The sequence below is a fragment of the Natator depressus genome, chromosome 1 (genome assembly GCF_965152275.1).
Source record: "Natator depressus isolate rNatDep1 chromosome 1, rNatDep2.hap1, whole genome shotgun sequence".
Taxonomy (NCBI): Eukaryota; Metazoa; Chordata; order Testudines; family Cheloniidae; genus Natator; species Natator depressus.
Window position 1 is genome coordinate 55792485 of NC_134234.1, and position 16669 is coordinate 55809153.

At 44.3% G+C, this 16669-nt stretch overlaps 1 protein-coding gene across 1 annotated transcript in view; it reads left to right on the forward strand.

Annotated features, from left to right (window-relative positions):
- The window catches only part of INTS6 (integrator complex subunit 6), a 73712-nt gene that overhangs the window by 55110 nt on the left and 1933 nt on the right, over positions 1–16669 (forward strand). Inside the window, exons 16-17 of the mRNA XM_074960331.1 lie at positions 318–692; positions 8060–8153. Coding sequence (XP_074816432.1) covers positions 318–692; positions 8060–8153 — 469 coding nt within the window. The remainder of the gene's footprint in view (positions 1–317; positions 693–8059; positions 8154–16669) is intronic.

Below are 16669 nucleotides of genomic sequence, written 5' to 3' on the forward strand. Positions count from 1 at the left end.
ATCTTTTATCTTCTGTTCATTTGACTTCTTGCTTTGTTGCTAGTCTGTGTAACTCTTCCCGTTTCCTTATAAAGAATGCTTCCCTGTATTGCTAGACCACCACTCCTCAATGGACATTCCAGGGTGTTCTCTGCCACCAGCAACATCATCTTGGGACTCCCCCGGTGTTGCAGAAGTATCTCTTACCTTCTTCTAAACCTATCTGCTGCAACATGACTGCACAAGACTAGATTACCCAATATCAAATAATACATGATTTTGATGTTTTTTAATGCATGCATGCCAGCTTGTCCGTCTTCATAGTCTTTATTTTTCAGCTTCAGAAACCAATAACGAGATTGCAGCAGATGATGTGATTGAGAATCATGTTACAGACCCACTTTCATCAGATGTTTTTCCAAATGCTATGGATTCTGAATTTTCAGTGTCCTCTTCTCCATTCAATTCATTGGACGGACCAACAACTCATTCAGAGCATCTAGGCCATGAACATTTAGGAACTAATAACCTTAACATTGATGAATTTATGAAAAATCATGAAGAGTCAGGTGGTAAAGAGCGAAATACTCAAGAAAACTTGCCAGCATCTTCTCCCAACAAAGGGAAAAAAGTGATACATTCCAGAAGTGCGAGAGAGGTTAATATAGAACTAAAAGCACAAATTATGAAGGAGATTAGAAAGCCAGGAAGAAGTAAGTATAAGAACCCCAAACCACTATCTTTGTATCCAGATGATTGGAGAGACAACTAGACTCAGTTGAAATATTTAGACTAGAATATTGTATTTTGTAAGCTACTGAGTCATGCAAGAATTATAATAGAGAGAGATCTGTGATTACTAGCAGAAGTAAAAATAAGAGAAGAGAAATCTAATGTGTAGTAGAGAGGAAATCCTTTTAATTCAAAGTTTATAAGTCCTCTTCAGAAAGTCTGAAAATGTTTTCTTTCATACTTTCCTGAGTGGGTGGGTGGAATAAGACTAAATCCATCTGTGTTTATATTCTTCAGATTTTGTACTTACCTACTTTGACAGTAGCCTAGCTTTAGTACAATTGATTTTTACATTAAAGTTAACTTTTAATTTTTCTTTGAGTGATGGTCCCTATGTATATTCCACACGTGGGATAAGCATGTGCACCATGAGCTTGAGTCTGGGATTTTTTTTTACAAGCAGTGTCCATTGGCCTGTACATGTGTCATAGCTCTCCTCGTGCACTGAAGCGAGGGCATAAAAGGTGGTGTGAGCTGACACCTTTCCAGTTCCTTCTTACTGTTGCAAGGTCTGAGTCAGAATCTTTCGTGTCCTTAGCGCCTCTTTTTTTTTTTTTTAACTGTGTCATTGCTGTAAGCTATTATGTATAGTTAGTTTTAGTAGTCTACATAGTATAGTTAGTGTTTTTCCCATTTTCTTCCCCACCTGGTAACTTTTTCCCCTTGAGAATGTCCATGGTTCCAGGGTTCAAAAGCTGTTTCCTGCCCTCATTCCTTTTTGGTGAGCAACTAACAACAACGTTGCCTCTGCTGCCTGTGTGAGGCTCATATTTCTGCCAAGTGCAGCATCTGCTGCTCTTCCCCCACCAGAACTCATGAGGGTCAGGACCTCCCCATACCTCATCTTACCAAGCAGGCAGCATCCCTCCAAGCACAAGCTCAGGATTGGAGGCTAAGACCATTAAGCCTGAGGAGAAGGCTTCACATGACAACAAAGAGCACTCTCATAGATATAATGACATGCCATCTTTGTTGAAAACTGCCCTGAAGGAGAGGATCCCTCCCCAATCCAGTCAGTCAGGAGAGCTGGTGCACATGGGTGTTAAGAATTTAGGCCTGAGTAAATCTTCTCGACAGGAGAAGGAAGGGTATAAAGATATGGATCTGATGGTTCAAACATCAGGACTGATGGTGAAGGCTCGGGATGAACAGCCAGTTGATCCATCCTACTGTGAAGAGTGTGGGATCCCTACCCTAGACACCCAGGATTGGTGCAGGAGTCCTATTTTTCCATCACCTGGACACTCACAACTGGCCCTGTTGGAGTATTTGGAAGGGGAGACTGAGGAAGATCATATGGTTCTGGGAGCAATCTTGTTGTCTTCACCAGATGAGGCGGTTACTCCATTTTCTCTGTCTCTGCCAGATGACTTGAAATAATATCAAGAGCTCATGCCCAGGGTGGCTGCAGAGCTATAGATTCAGCTTGAGGAAGTCCTGGAACCTCAGCATATTTTTTTAAACATTCTGCAGCCTTCCTGTCCCAATTGAGTGGCCCTCCTCATAAATGAGGCCATCATGGACACAGCACAGATAGTTGGCACACTCCTGCTTCTTGTGCTCCCACCTGTAACCGCTCTGAGAAGCACTACTTTGTTCCATCCATGGGGGGAGCTTTTGTTCTCTCAGCCACTGCTAAACTCTTCGGTGGTTTAAGCAGCTACAAAGCAGCCCAAGCAACAGCACCCAAAGGCTGCTCCCTCTGAAAAAGGACCCAAGTGACTCAACCTTCTAGGGAGAAAGGTCTTCTCTTCCACCTGCCTCCAGTTCAGGATCTCAGGTGATCAGGCCTGCTTGTCCAAATATGATTTTTACTAATTATAATTTTTTGGAATTTAAGGACAAGCTCCCTAAAGGGGCCTAATTCTAGGTCTTAGTGAATGGGGGCAGATTGGTGGCCAAAGCTTTCTTCCAAGCTGCAATGGGTGCAGCAAATATTGCATCTAGGGGAATGGCTTACAGATGTGTTATGAGGAGAGACTTGTGGTTACAATCCTCTCGTTTCCCTAGAGATGAAGAGTACCATTGAAGATCTCCCCTTCAGTACTATCCACCTATTCCACGAGAGGGTGGATGAGTTCTCCACTCCCTCAAAGACTCAAGGATAACACTTCACTTGCTGAACATTTTTATACTCCGATCCCTAAGAGAAAACACTATAGACTTAGGTATAGGGCAAGGCTGCCTCCTCAGCTGTTTTACCACCAACATCCACAGGAGCCACCACACAAGAGACTGAAAGTTTATATACTCAGGAGCCCAGCCTCTGCAGCATCCACCGCCATGTTATGCTCTAATCCCCTAGTGAAGAGTGTCTTTTGACAGGACCCATGTGCCTTTATTGATGCTGCTTCACTCCCCTCCTCTGATATTCAAAGGCCGCCTTACCCAATTTGCCAAAAATCTGGAGGGCCCTAACTACAGACAGATGGGTGTTAGATTATTCAGGGTGGTTATCTGATTGAGCTGCTGTTACCTCCTACCCACAGACCCCCTTCCCAGGTCCGTTTTCAAGGACCACTCTCACTAGGCGATTCTGTGACAAGAGGTGAACTTCCTTGTCCTCAGGGGAGAAATAGATAGGGTTCCACCTCAACTTCAAAGGAAGGGATTCTAGTCCCCTTACTGCTTTATTCCCCAGCAAGGTTGGGGGATGGAGGTCAGTTCTAAATCTGAGACAGCTGAACAGGTTCATTCAAAAACTAAAATTCCACATGATATCCTTGGCATCAGTAATTCCCTTGTTAGAGGACACATGGTTCATGGCTTTCGACCTGAGACACACATTTGCAGGTAGACATCCACCCGCCCACAGGAGATTCCTCTTTGGTCAAGAACATTACTAATTCAGAGTCTTCCCCTTTGGTCTAGCTGCAGCACCTAACATCTTTACAAATGTTTTTTTCAGTAGTGGTAACGTGGATGAGAAGAGAGAAATTTACAGTAATCCCTTATGTTGATGACTGACTTCTGACAGACAGTTCCTATGAGGAAGTCCCGTGGTTCTGTTCTGTCTTCTTCCTTCCCTGGGTGTCTGCGTCAATCACAAAAAATCTGTCGATCCCCGCAAGGTTCATCAATTTTATAGTGGAGAGATTGGACTTGATCACAAGAAGAGCATATCTACCTCAAGAGGTTTCATGCTATGAGCACTTTCATATATAAGGTCAATCATAGGGCCACTGGACAGTTGAAGTGCTAAAGGAGCACTCAAGGAAGACAAGACCATTGAAAAGAACCTAAATGAGTACTTTGTATTGGTTTTCACCGCAGAGAATGTGAGGGAAATGTCCACACCTGAGCCATTCTTTTTAGATGACAAATCTTAGGAACTGTCCCAGATTGAGGTGTCAATAGAGGTGGTTTTGGAACAAATTGATAAATTAAAAACAGTAATAAGTCACCAGGACCAGATGGCATTCACCCAAGAGTTCTAATGGAACTCAAATATGAAATTTCAGACCTATTAACTGGGTATGTAACCTATCACTTAAATCAGCTTCTGTATCAAATGATTGGAGGATAGCTAATGATGCCGATTTTTAACAAAGGCTACAGAGGCATCCTGGCGATTACAGGCTGGTAAGCCTAGCTTCCAGAACCAGGAAAATTGGTTGAAACTATAGTAAAGAACAGTATTATCTGACACATAGAAGAGCACCATTTGTTGGGGAAGAGTCAACACAGATTCTGTAAAGGGAAATCATACCTCACCAATCTATTTGAATTCATCAACAAACGTGTGGACTAGTGTGATCCAGTGGATATAGTGTACTTGGGCTTTTAGAAAGCCTTTTAAAGGCTCTTAAACAAAGTGAGCAGTCCTAAGATGAGAGGGAAAGTCCTCTCATGGATCAATAATTAGTTCAAAGACAGGAAACAAATCATAGGAATAAATGGTTAGTTTTCAGAATGGATAGTGGTGTAAATAGCGGTGTTGCCCAAGGATCTGTATTGGGACCAGTGCTGTTCAGCATATTCATAAATGATCTGGAAAAAGGGGTAAACAATGAGGTAGGAAAATTTGCAAACAATACAAAATTACTCAAGATAGTTGAGTCCAAGGCAGACTGTGACAAGTTAAGGGGTGACTGGGTAATGGCAAGTGACATTCAGTGTTGATAAATGCAAAGTAATGCACATTGGAAAACATAATTCCAACTATATATACAAAATGATGGGATCTAAATGGACTTTTATGACTCAAAGAGATGTTGGAGTCATTGTGGATAGTTCTCTGAAAATATCTGCTTAATGTGCAGCAGCAGTCAAAAAAGCTAACCATGTTAGAACTATTAGGAAAGGGATAGATAATAAGATAGTAAATAGCATACTACTACTATATAAATCCATGGTATGCCACACCTTGACTACTGTTGCCCCAGCTCAGAAAAGATGTATTAGAAATTGAAAAGGTGCAGAGAAGGGCAACAAAAATGATTAAGGGTATGGAACAGCTTCCGTATGAGCAGAGATTTAAAAGATTGGGACTATTCAGCTAGGAAAAGAGAGGATGGGGGGGGGTATGATAGAGGTCTATAAAATCATGAATTTTGTGGAGAAAGTATTATTTATCCCTTCACTTAACAAAAGAAATAAATGTCTCCCAATGAAATTAATAGGCAGCAGGAACAAAAGGAAGTACTTCTTCACACAGCACTCGGTCAACCTGTGAAACTTGTTGCCAGGGGATGTTGTGAAGGCTATAACTATAACAGAGTTCAGAAAAGAATTAGATGAGTTCATGGAGGATAGGTTCATTAATGGCTATTAGCCAAGATAGGTAGGGATGCAATCCTATGTTCTGGGTATCCATAAGCTTCTTAGTGTTAGGTGCTGGGACTGGACGATGGGATGGATCACTTGGTAATTGCTCTGTTCTGTTCATTCCCTCTGAAGCATCTAGCATTGGCCACTGTCGGAAGACAGGATAGTGGGCTGGATGGACCATTGATCTGACTCAATATGGCTATTCTTAGGTTCCCTATCAGACCCAGGACATTCATCAGAACTTGCCTTTCCCCACTCTGCCTCATGCGCACACTTGACGCTGTTCGCCAGGCTTCTGCTTCACTGCCTACAACCCTGGCTTCTCTCCGTGTACTCAGCAGAGAAGGGCAACATAAATTGTAATGTGACAGTTCCGGCCAAAGTTTTAGACTCTCTCATCTGGTGAACAACACCAGAGAACATTCGTGTGGGGATTCCTTTCCTCAATCTGACTCCCAAGGCAACTATCATGAAGGAAGCTTACCTCTTGAGTTGGCTCACATAGGCCATCATATGGCACAAGACACAGACCCTACAAAAGTCCAGAATGTATATAAATTTACTAGAACGCTAGGTGGTCCATCAAATCTGTGATGCCTTCCCCTCACTCATCCAATCCAGACATGTGCAAACAATGTCGGACAACATAACAATATTTTACATAAACAAGCAGGGAGGAAGCGAGATTTGTCTGTCTCTGTGCATAGAGAGGCAGTTGCCCTCTGTAACTGATGCATCAATCATAGCATAACCTTAGCAGCAGCATATTTACCAGGCATGCAAAACTCAATAACAGACTGCCTGAATAGACATTTTTCCACAAATCACAAATGGGAGATTCACAGCTTTGTTCTTGATGATAACTTTGCCCAGTGGGGAACACTGGCCTGGGATCTTTTTGCCTCACGGGAGAACAGGAAACTTCCTTGGTACTGCTCCAGAGCAGCCCTGGGTAAAGGCTTGATGGGAGATGCCCTATTGGTGTCATGGAAGGGTCATTGGGTATGCCTTCTGTCCCATCCCACTGATACCACAGGTTCTTTGGAAGAGTCACTTATCCTGTCACAGCTAGATTTCTAAAGGGGATTCTCAGATCCTTTCCACCATTGGTGAAGTTCGTATCTTAATGGACTCAATTTTGTTTTATCGTCACTCACTAACTTCTCCCCCCCCCCGCCCCCCCGAGCTTCTAGCCACATGTGCTGCGGCCCATCCATCCATGAAGGTGGCCTTTCTATAGCCATAACGTCAGCCAGAAGAGTCGGTGAACTGGGAGCACTTGTGGCAGACCCACCACATACTTCCTTGTTTAAAGAAAAGGACTCATTACGACTCCACTCTAGATTTGTTCCTAAAGTAGTTTCTAAGTTTTACATGAGCCAGGAAATCCACTTACCAGTATTTTTTCCAAAATTGCATGCCTCAGATGAAGAGAGACAGCTGCATTCTCTAGATGTCTGAAGGGCTTTGGGCTTTTATCTTCAAAGAAAAAAGGATGTTGGAAAAACACCTAAATTATTTGTTTCCATAGCAGAGCGATCAAGTGATCTAACTGTATTGGTGCAGAGACTTTCAAAATGGATCTTGGGTTGTTTGTATTACCCTTTGTTACCAACTAGCTCATATCCCCCTTTGGAGGGGGTGTGAGTGCTCATTCTGCTAGCAGGGGTGCTGGAACAATTTGTATAGTGTGGGTACTGAGAGCCATTGAACCAAACTGTAAACCTGGTATATGATGGAAACCACTTCAAGCCGGGGGTGCAGCAGCACCCCTAGTTCCAGCACCTGTGTCCACTAGAGGGCAAGCTACTTCTGCTGCATCACTGAGAGACATATCTCTCCTAGAGATATCTAGGGCAGCTACGTGGAGCTCTTTGCATACCTTAATGAGATACTATGCTCTGGTCGAGTTTTCAGCTGCAGTTACAGCTGTGAGGACAGTAGTACTACAGTCAGCTACCACTGTCGCATCCTCTCCCCAACCCCCATCTGACTACTGCTTGTTAATCACCCACGTGTGGAATACACATAGGGACTATCACTCAAAGAAGAAATAGAGGTTACTTACCTGTAACGGCAGTTCTTCAAGATGTGTGGTCCCGGTCTGTATTCACTACCCATCCTCAGTCCCCTCTGCAGCGGATTGTTTGAACTGTGGTAAGAATGGGAAACTGGAGAGGTGTCTGCCTGCACCACTTTTTATGCTCTCTGTTCAGAGCAGGAGGAGAGCTATGGTACATGTGCAGGCCAATGGATGCTGCTCGCAAATAAAATTCCGGACTCAGGCACATGTGTATCCTACATGTGGAATGCAGATAGGGACAACACATTTCGAAGAATCTTCAGTTACAGGTAGGTAACCTATATGTTTACTTGCCTGCTTAATACAAATACAGTACCATTACTTAAGCTGTACAAAAGCTGACTGAAGCTTGCAATTATGCTCATAAAGCAAGGTGTTGCAACAGATATCTGTGGAGGTTTCATCTAATGAACTTTTTTGCTTTATTTTTTTAAGAATATGAAAGAATCTTCTTTTTACTGAAGCATGTTCAAGGCAGTTTACAAACACGACTAATATTTTTACAGAATGTTATTAAAGAAGCCTCAAGGTATGTAGCTAACTAAAAATCTTGTAAAATTATACTAATGTACTGTTTGTAGTCAGAGGTATGTCCATAACTACTATATATGTCTGCTTGAGACCCACACATTTGTAACTATCATTGACATTTTGATTAACTTATCCTAGAAATTAACTACACAAATGCTTCAAATTACAGGCAAAGGCCCTGGGAGGAAATCTCTTCTGTTCTAGTTCATCTGATTTGTGTAGTTCTTGCTCTTTTTTCCCCCCAAGCCTTCATACTTGTACAAACTCAGCTCTTTGGTGCTGCTTTTCAATTTAATGTCTTGGAAATGATGACTAAAGGTGTTAAAAGCAGGAAATCGATAAATCCACATAAATCTAGCAAGCTGGGGTGTTAATGTCCAGTATACTAGCTTGCTGCATGCTAACTGGCCCTGTGAACCCTGCTACTTGCACACTAAAACTTCTGTAGTGTGCTTTGACCTACTGCCCCTTCTCCTTTTCCTTTTTGCCCTGAAGGAGTGTTTTTGGGGGCTTTCCTCACAGAAGATTTCTCAATGCTCATATTAAGCTCATAGCCCTTCCCCACCCAGAAGCATGTAGAGAAGCCTGTTACTGCTGTGCCTGTGAAGCCCTCCCTCAGGCTGCAGTGTAATGGAAATTGTACCTGTTTGGCTTTCAGCCCAGGGCCCCTCACTCTGCCAGGAAAAGGGGCTTGGATTTCAGGCATCAGCAGAATGGGAGTTGGGCCTTCTGTTCATCAGCCAGGAACAGGGGCTCAGAGTCTAAGAGGAAGGAATGGGTCTCTCTCTACCCCTCCCCTTTTTCACAGGCTGGCTCCACATTAAAGTGTGAGGGGCATTTCAGGCTGACTGACCAGAGCAGAGGCATATGAGGATTCCACTCTCCATGAAGCTGTAAATAAGAAATCTCCTCCAGTGTTCAAAATAACTCCCAATTTACTGAACAAAGCCCCAGATTTTATTAGGTTGCCCCTTGGGTGCTAGTCAGAGTGGAGGAGCAAGCAGGCAACCTTTCACGCTTCTCGGGACCTCTAACAAGTTACTTACTCAATTAAATTAAGGTATTTGTACCAATACCCTTCCCTGAGTGGTCCTCAGGCCAGGATGACTAGCATGCTACCTCCCTCTGTGAACAACATGAGCAAATACCACATGTGCACCATCAAACACCACCCCCACCAAAAAAACAAAGCCTGCAGGACTTTGTAGGACAGGATGCCAGTTGCTTGCAAGTAACTCATTAATAAAATATATTTCATTTCAAGCATTATTAGATGCACAGCTTCCCACAGAAGCCTCTTTTGGGACATAGTAAAATCTGAATGAGGACTTCTGATTAAATCCAAATGTTAAACTAAAATGTATAAAAACAAATTTCCAAAGTTCGGTGCAGAGGTAGCTCCACCAGTTAAAGACAGTCATGTCTTCAGAAGGGGATTTTCTTCCAAAAGACACTGAATAATAATTTCAAACCCTCAGCTATATCCATTCAGACCAAAAAATGTTCATATATTTTAGTAAGGAAAGCCTACTAAGTGGCATGCAAGTGCTACATCGTCTAGGGCAGGGGTGAGCAAACTTTTTGGCCTGAGGGCCGCATCGAGTTTCTGAAATTGTATGGAGGGCCGGTTAGGGGAGGCTGTGCCTCCACAAACAGCCAGGCATGGCCCGGTCCCTGCCCCCTATCCGACCCCCCTGCTTCTCACCCCCTGATGGCCTCCCCGGGACTCCTGCCCCATTCACCCACCCCCACCGCCCCATCCAAACCCCCCCCCCCCGGACCCCTGCCCCATTCACCCCCCCTGCTCCCTGTCCCCTTACCGCCCCCCGCTGCCCCATCCAACCTCTCCTCTCCTTCCTGACTGCCCCCCCAGGACCCCTGCCCCATTCACCCCTCCTGCTCCCTGTCCCCTTACCGACCCCCGCCGCCCCATCCAACCTCTCCTCTCCTTCCTGACTGCCCCCGCCCTCTGACCGCCCCGATCCCTGTCCACACCCCTAACCACCCCCCGAACTCCCCTGCCCTCTATCCAACCTGCCCCCGCTCCCTGCCCCCTTACTGCGCTGCCTGGAGCACTGGTGGCTGGCAGCACGGCTGCACCAGGAGAGGCAGCCGCGCTGTGCAGCACAGAGCACCAGGTCAGGCCGGGCTCTGCAGCCCCGCCACCCAGAGCGTTGTGTCACACGGCGGTGTGGCTGCAGGGGAGGGGCCGGGGGACAGTCTCAGGGGCTGGCCAGGATGGTCCCGCAGGCCGGATGTGGCCAACGGGCCGTAGTTTGCCCACCTCTGGTCTAGGGGTATGACTTTTTTTGTCTGGAGTGAAACATCTCTGGTTTTTGTCCTGGTCAAGCCCTTGATGTGATTTTGTGAGAAGCGCACTGGCTTCTAATGTGGTAGCTACAAGGAAGCTGTGACACCTGTGAATACCAATCAGTCATCCTAAACACATACTTATAGGTGAGCAGCTGTTTGGAGAAACAGAGGAATTAGTTGCTGAGAATGCAGAGAAGCCGCAACCCTCACTTCAAAGCCAACATAGCAATATGTTTGTTGCTAACAACACAAACACTGTCAAGGAAAGGACTATTTCCCCAGCAGAGCAAAAATTCTGAAGGAGAAGCTTCCAAGGATAGATTGATAGAATATCCTCCAAACTAACAAAATCCTCAGCATGAGAGAGAGCATTTGTAGATGAGAATTCACAATTCCTGTATAAGACTCTTCCTTCTGCTCTACCCTCTGCATCCAGAGTCTTAAGAAATGACTGCTAGTAGTCACAGGAAGGCACAGGTCATAGGTTGTTATATCAGTCACTTCCTGGCAGTAGTCATCCGTAGCTAGTTATCTCCAAAGGCTAGGGTTTCTGGTGCCACACATTGGCTTCAGCCCCTTAATAGGTTAACCCAAATGTGCCTGCAGAATTTATTTTGTATAACAATTTTGCATTGTATCAGGTGTGCAGTTCCTTGTTCTCTAAAGGATAAGGAACTGCACACCTGATACAATGCAAAATTAGGTATCATTCTCCCATCACATCTGAATGTCCCTTTGCGGGCAAGTAAGTGCAAACATGCTGAAAGCCAACCCAATTTTCACTCTAGACCCTTGCACGCTCACTGTGGAAGCAAGCCTATCAAGTAGGGAGCATACTTGAAAGACACATTTTTTCAAAATTTTAGAGTATACATTCTTTTAACTCCCTTTTATAGTTCTGAGTGGTGTGTTTGAACCAACCCCTGCCCTAAATGTGACCATACAGGATTGGACCAGTGTCCTGTATGACAGTGGCCAGTGCCACTTCAGAAGAAAGTACAAGAAAACCATGTAGCAGGCAATTCATTGTGGTTACTGGAGAAGTTTGTTGCTTCCCATTGGAGGTCGGCTTATAACTGAGGTATGAATGTTTATATTGCTTCCAAAACTAGGAAGTAATCAAAGGACAAACATTTCCAGGCCAGTGGAAATAATGTCCCGGACGGAGAAGAATCTGTTACCTTTCAAGACAGTTAACATAAAGACTACAGGAAAGGGGAGAATTGAATTCCTCTTCCAATGCTAGCCCAGAAGTCACTTGTAGTAAGGACCAGACCTCCTCTTGAAGCATGGACTCCTTTGTCTGGACTAGGAACAGCTACAGTTAACTACCTGGCTACTGGAAGAGAAATGTAGTTTAGTATGGATTTTCCATTAGCTTCTTCATACATTTTGGTATCTAGACAGAACTCAATCAGGAAATTTCATTCATTGATCTGGTCAAACTTAGGTTTCTAGTGCAAGAGGAAACAAAGCTCTGGAGGCAGGGACTGCGTCTTTGTTTGCACAGGGCCCAGCACAACGGGGCTCTGGCCTCTCCGCTATACAAGAACTCCATCGTGGTTGACATGAGGAAAAGGTTGTTATTATAGCTCCAGACACCTTTGTTTAAGGGGAGTTCCTCTTTCTGCAGTTCCTGGGACATATTGCTTGTCGACCTAAGTTACACTACTCCAGCTACGTGAATAATGTAGCTGGAGTCAACGTAGCTTAGGTCGACTTACACCGGTGTCTTCACTGTGCTGTGTTGATGGGAAACTCTCTCCAGTGAACTTCCCTTTCTCTTCTCAGAGAGCTGAAGTACTAGCAGTGGCGTAGCCAGGTGGAGAAAATAGGGGGAGTGGAGATAAAAAAGGCACCACCCACTTGTACTCACCTGGCAGTGCTCCGGGTCTTCAGCGGCACTTCGGCGTCAGGTTCTTCACTCGTCCGGTCTTCGGCGGCACTGAAGGACGCCCGCCACCGAAATGCCGCCGAAGACTGGAGCAAGTGAAGACGGGGAGCGCTGCCTGACCCGCCGCCGAAGACCCAAAGCGCCGCTGGGTGAGTAAAAATTCAAAAGGCGCAAAAATTTTTTAAAGGCGCCACTTGTGCTCGGTGGGGGAGCGGCCACTGCCCCTCTTCTCCCCTAGCTACGCTACTGAGTACTGGGGTCGACCGGAGAGCACTCTGCCGTCAATTCAGCAGGTCTTCGCTAGACCTGCTAAATTGACCCCTGCTGCGGCGATTGCAGCAGCGTTGATTTCCCCATAGTGAAGACAAGCCCATTGTTCTCCCATTGTTTTGTTCTAACCCTTAGACCTCCTTTGGAAGGTTGTGGCATAAATGGGTATTCTGAGGGCTCTAAAGATGTCTCAAGAATACCAAGCTAGTAACAAAACAGCTTCTATAATGCCTTACTTGTTACCCAGAAGCCAATAACACAGTTCCCTTAAAGCAACCCAGCCTTGGTGCTTCCTCCCAGACAGCCAAGTCAAATATGAGGAGGATTATTGAAAAACTTTTTCATCGTATGAAAAAGTTCTATCAATGCCAGTTAATATTTTAGCTCTTACCCAAATACATGCTTACAGCCAATTCTTATTAACTAAACTAAAATTTATTTAAAAAGAGTTGAGTACTGGTTAAAAGACATACATACAGATGTGAATATAGTTCTTAGACCAGTTTCATAGTAGAAATAATGAGTTGTAGAGTTGCAAAGAGTTCTTTCAGAATTAGTCCCTAGGTTCAGTCCAACGTTTAATATCAGGGTGATCCGAAATGAAATCGGAGACCTCAGTCTTGTGGCTCAGGCTTCCCCTGACAAAGCATAAGCACATTGGAGGTGAAAGGATTAGATCCCAAGAGTTTTTATAAAGATTTTTTTTTTTGCAACCTCTTGTCAGCACGCAGTCTTTGGGTGAACAATAGGCTTTTGAAGTAACCTTCTCTTTCCTAAGCATCACCAGTAATCAGCTACATTTATTAGCCCAGGGTAATTATTCATTAAGCAGTTCATAGAAAGTTTACTGCAAATTTCAAAGTGAAATATAGACAATGACATTATCACACCCAAGTTTCATCTAAATGTTAATATTCCCTTTTGATCTTTGAATTAACAGATACAGTAACAGACAGGAACCGTCTATTTACAAGGTTAACATCTAACAAGATATAAGTAAACACGTACAATTAGTATTACCTCTCATTCTCTAACAATACACGTTTACATTTCAAAGCTCTAGTCTATCTAACATGGCTGTGTCAGCTATTTATAAGGAATAGCCCTAATGACCATTTATATACTTCTCTAATATGTCTTTAAAGGTTGAATTAGGGTCATTTAGCCTGCAAGTTACTTAACCCTTTCTGGCCCTGTGTCACACCTGCCCATCCTGGCTAATAGCTGTTGATGGACCTGTCCTCCATGAACTTATCTAGTTGTTTTTTGAACCCTGTTATAGTCTTGGCCTTCACAACATCCTCTGGCAGAGAGTTCTATAGGTTGTGCATTGTGTGAAGAAATACTTCCTTTTGTTTTAAACCTGTTGCCTATTAATTTCATGTGGTGACCCTTAGTTCTTTTATTAGAAGGAGTAAATAACACTTTCTTATTTACTTTCTCTACACCAGTTATGATTTTATAGACTTCTATCATCTCCCGCCCCCGCCCCCCCCCCCGGCCGGTTGTCTCTCTTTCCAAGCTGAAAAGTCACAGGTCAGGGCAACTACACCTGATTCCCATTAGTGGTTCAGCAAGAGCACCCATTCTCAGGCTTCTGGCTCCCTACCCATTGCCTTTCTTGTGTAGAAACATGTATCTCTCTCCTTTTTGACAGGTTGAACAGTTCCCTGCCTTCACTGTTATTCCCAGCAACATAGACTTTCTAAACGGACCTGCTTGCCTTCTCTTCAGAGACTAGTAGTGTAACTGTCCACAGTTAAGCTATCTCACAGTTCTTCTAAGCAAGCATATTTGATTAAAATAAAAGCACTACAGAGAAAACAATAAAATGTACAAGCATGCTAATAAACTTACCAGAAATCACCCACCCCAACGTGGGTTCTGGTAGGAATATTCCTTTAAAGCCTTACCCAATGGTTTCCCTGTGGTTTCAGTTTCATCCAGAGAAGCTGTGTAGCAAAATAAGATTTCTTTCTGTTAGCAGCCTCTCTCCTCATTTAACTCACCCCGGTGGTCTGGAAAGTGACCAGAATGCAAACTGAAAATTTTCTCTAAAGTGAGACTTAAACATATAATTTTTGCCTTAAATTGATTGTTATTAAGTTGTTGTCTTACTGCTAATAATTGGTTGTTGAAAAGTTTCAGCCATGTTGGAAGAACTCTGCTGTAGGGTCGGGCTGCCCCTCTGAGGGGATCTGAGCTCCTCTGCCTGCCCCTCATGTCAAACCCAGAAACATGGGAGCCTTGACTCTCTGAGGGGTCCTAACTCCTTTCCCTGCCGTGTGTGTGCGTGCGCGCACGCTGGAATTGGCGGGTGGGTAGTGCATGGTGTGGCTGCCCCCCTGGATGGGAAGCTGAGAATAGGCATGCTTGGAACATGCACCAAGCACATAGTGCTGAGACCAAGGCTAGGAGTTGGGAATAGGCATGCTTGGTGCGTATCACAAACGCATAGCACTGTCACTGAACAGTGGGGACGGAAATACCTACTGAGATAAATAGAACAGTTTACATGTCTCAGAGCTTTCTTCATGGAGTGTTCTCATTCAGCGGAGAACATCTCATTGAGATGAATGGGCCACTTCACACCTGTCTGAGCTTCCTATGCTGCAGATGGATGTGTAGAGCCCCGTCCCCACACACTAGGCCCAGATTCACAGGGATTTTTTCTTTCTACTCTCTCTTTTCCTGCTGACAGCTGATATGGGCACTTCTCAGACACACCACCTTCCCACTTCCACAGGGCCAGGGGTGTGGAGAAGGGTGAAGCTGCTGTGTGGGGGAGGAGGGGAAAGGGCAATAGGGGAATGGGTTTCAAATCAGTAGGATGTTAGCTGAGGTCAGAACAATAGGTATAATGGAGGGAATGTTGGAGCAGTGGTATGAAGTCTAAGCATTATCTCAGGAAAAAGAAAAGGAGTACTTGTGGCACCTTAGAGACTAACACATTTATTTGACCATACGCTTTTGTGCATTCAGTGGAAAATGCATCTGATGAAGTGAGCTGTAGCTCACGAAAGCTTATGCTCAAATAAATTTGTTAGTCTCTAAGGTGCCACAAGTACTCCTTTTCTTTTTGTGAATACAGACTAACACGGCTGCTACTCTGAAACCTGTCATCTCAGGAGTACCTTGTGCCCTTCTAGAAAACAGAGTTCAGCACAACTCTAATTTCTGAAAACCAAGGAATATAGAATTAATGTGCATGCCAGCAAAACCTTAACTCTGCTGCCCTGGAGCTGGCAGGTGCCAATGGGAATTATCTACATGCACACCAGGTGTAGCTGTACTGAATGTTTAGAGGATTGGTTGGTGCAGTATGGCAGAGCTTGATTGTGATGTGAGATCTGGGGACTTCTGCACCCCTCTCCTTGTCCCCCTCTGTGTGTGAATAAAGGAAAGCGGTGCATGTGTACCTATTGAGATCCAATATGCTCCTTTTAGCAATGAGTTTGGAAGGTTGTGTTAGAAGCTGTGGACTAGGGTCTTACTGCTATGGGGATTGTCCACAATGAGGCAGGATACGAGTGGTCTGTGGGTTTAATGGGGGGGTGAGTGAAAGTATGTTAAATAGCGTCCTGTGCATAAGGGTGAAAGTGTTCGTAAAAGTGACTGAAATTGTAAAATTCAGCAGCAGGGGTATTTCTATGGAGTGGGCTTAAATGTAGGTATCTCCTGTTCAGTACAGTTGTGTCCTACATTGGTCATGTGCCTATTCCCCGAGCATTCTATAGTGTCTGCAAAGGCACTGTGCAGATGTGTGCATTATGGATGTATTTGGTCATTGCTCAGAGTGTAGAGTTAAGGTTGCATTGGCATATATGTTAATTCTGTATTTCGTGGTTTTTAGAGGTTTGAGTTTTGCTGACTTCAACGTTCTGGAAAGGCACATGGTATCACTGGATAATCTTGACTCTGTTAATTAAGTTTTTGTCAGTGAATACATACACAGGAAAGAGGGTCAGAATAAATAATTGTGCTATGACAATAGCTTGCCAGAACTTCTACAGACAAGAGTGCATATACAGTGAACC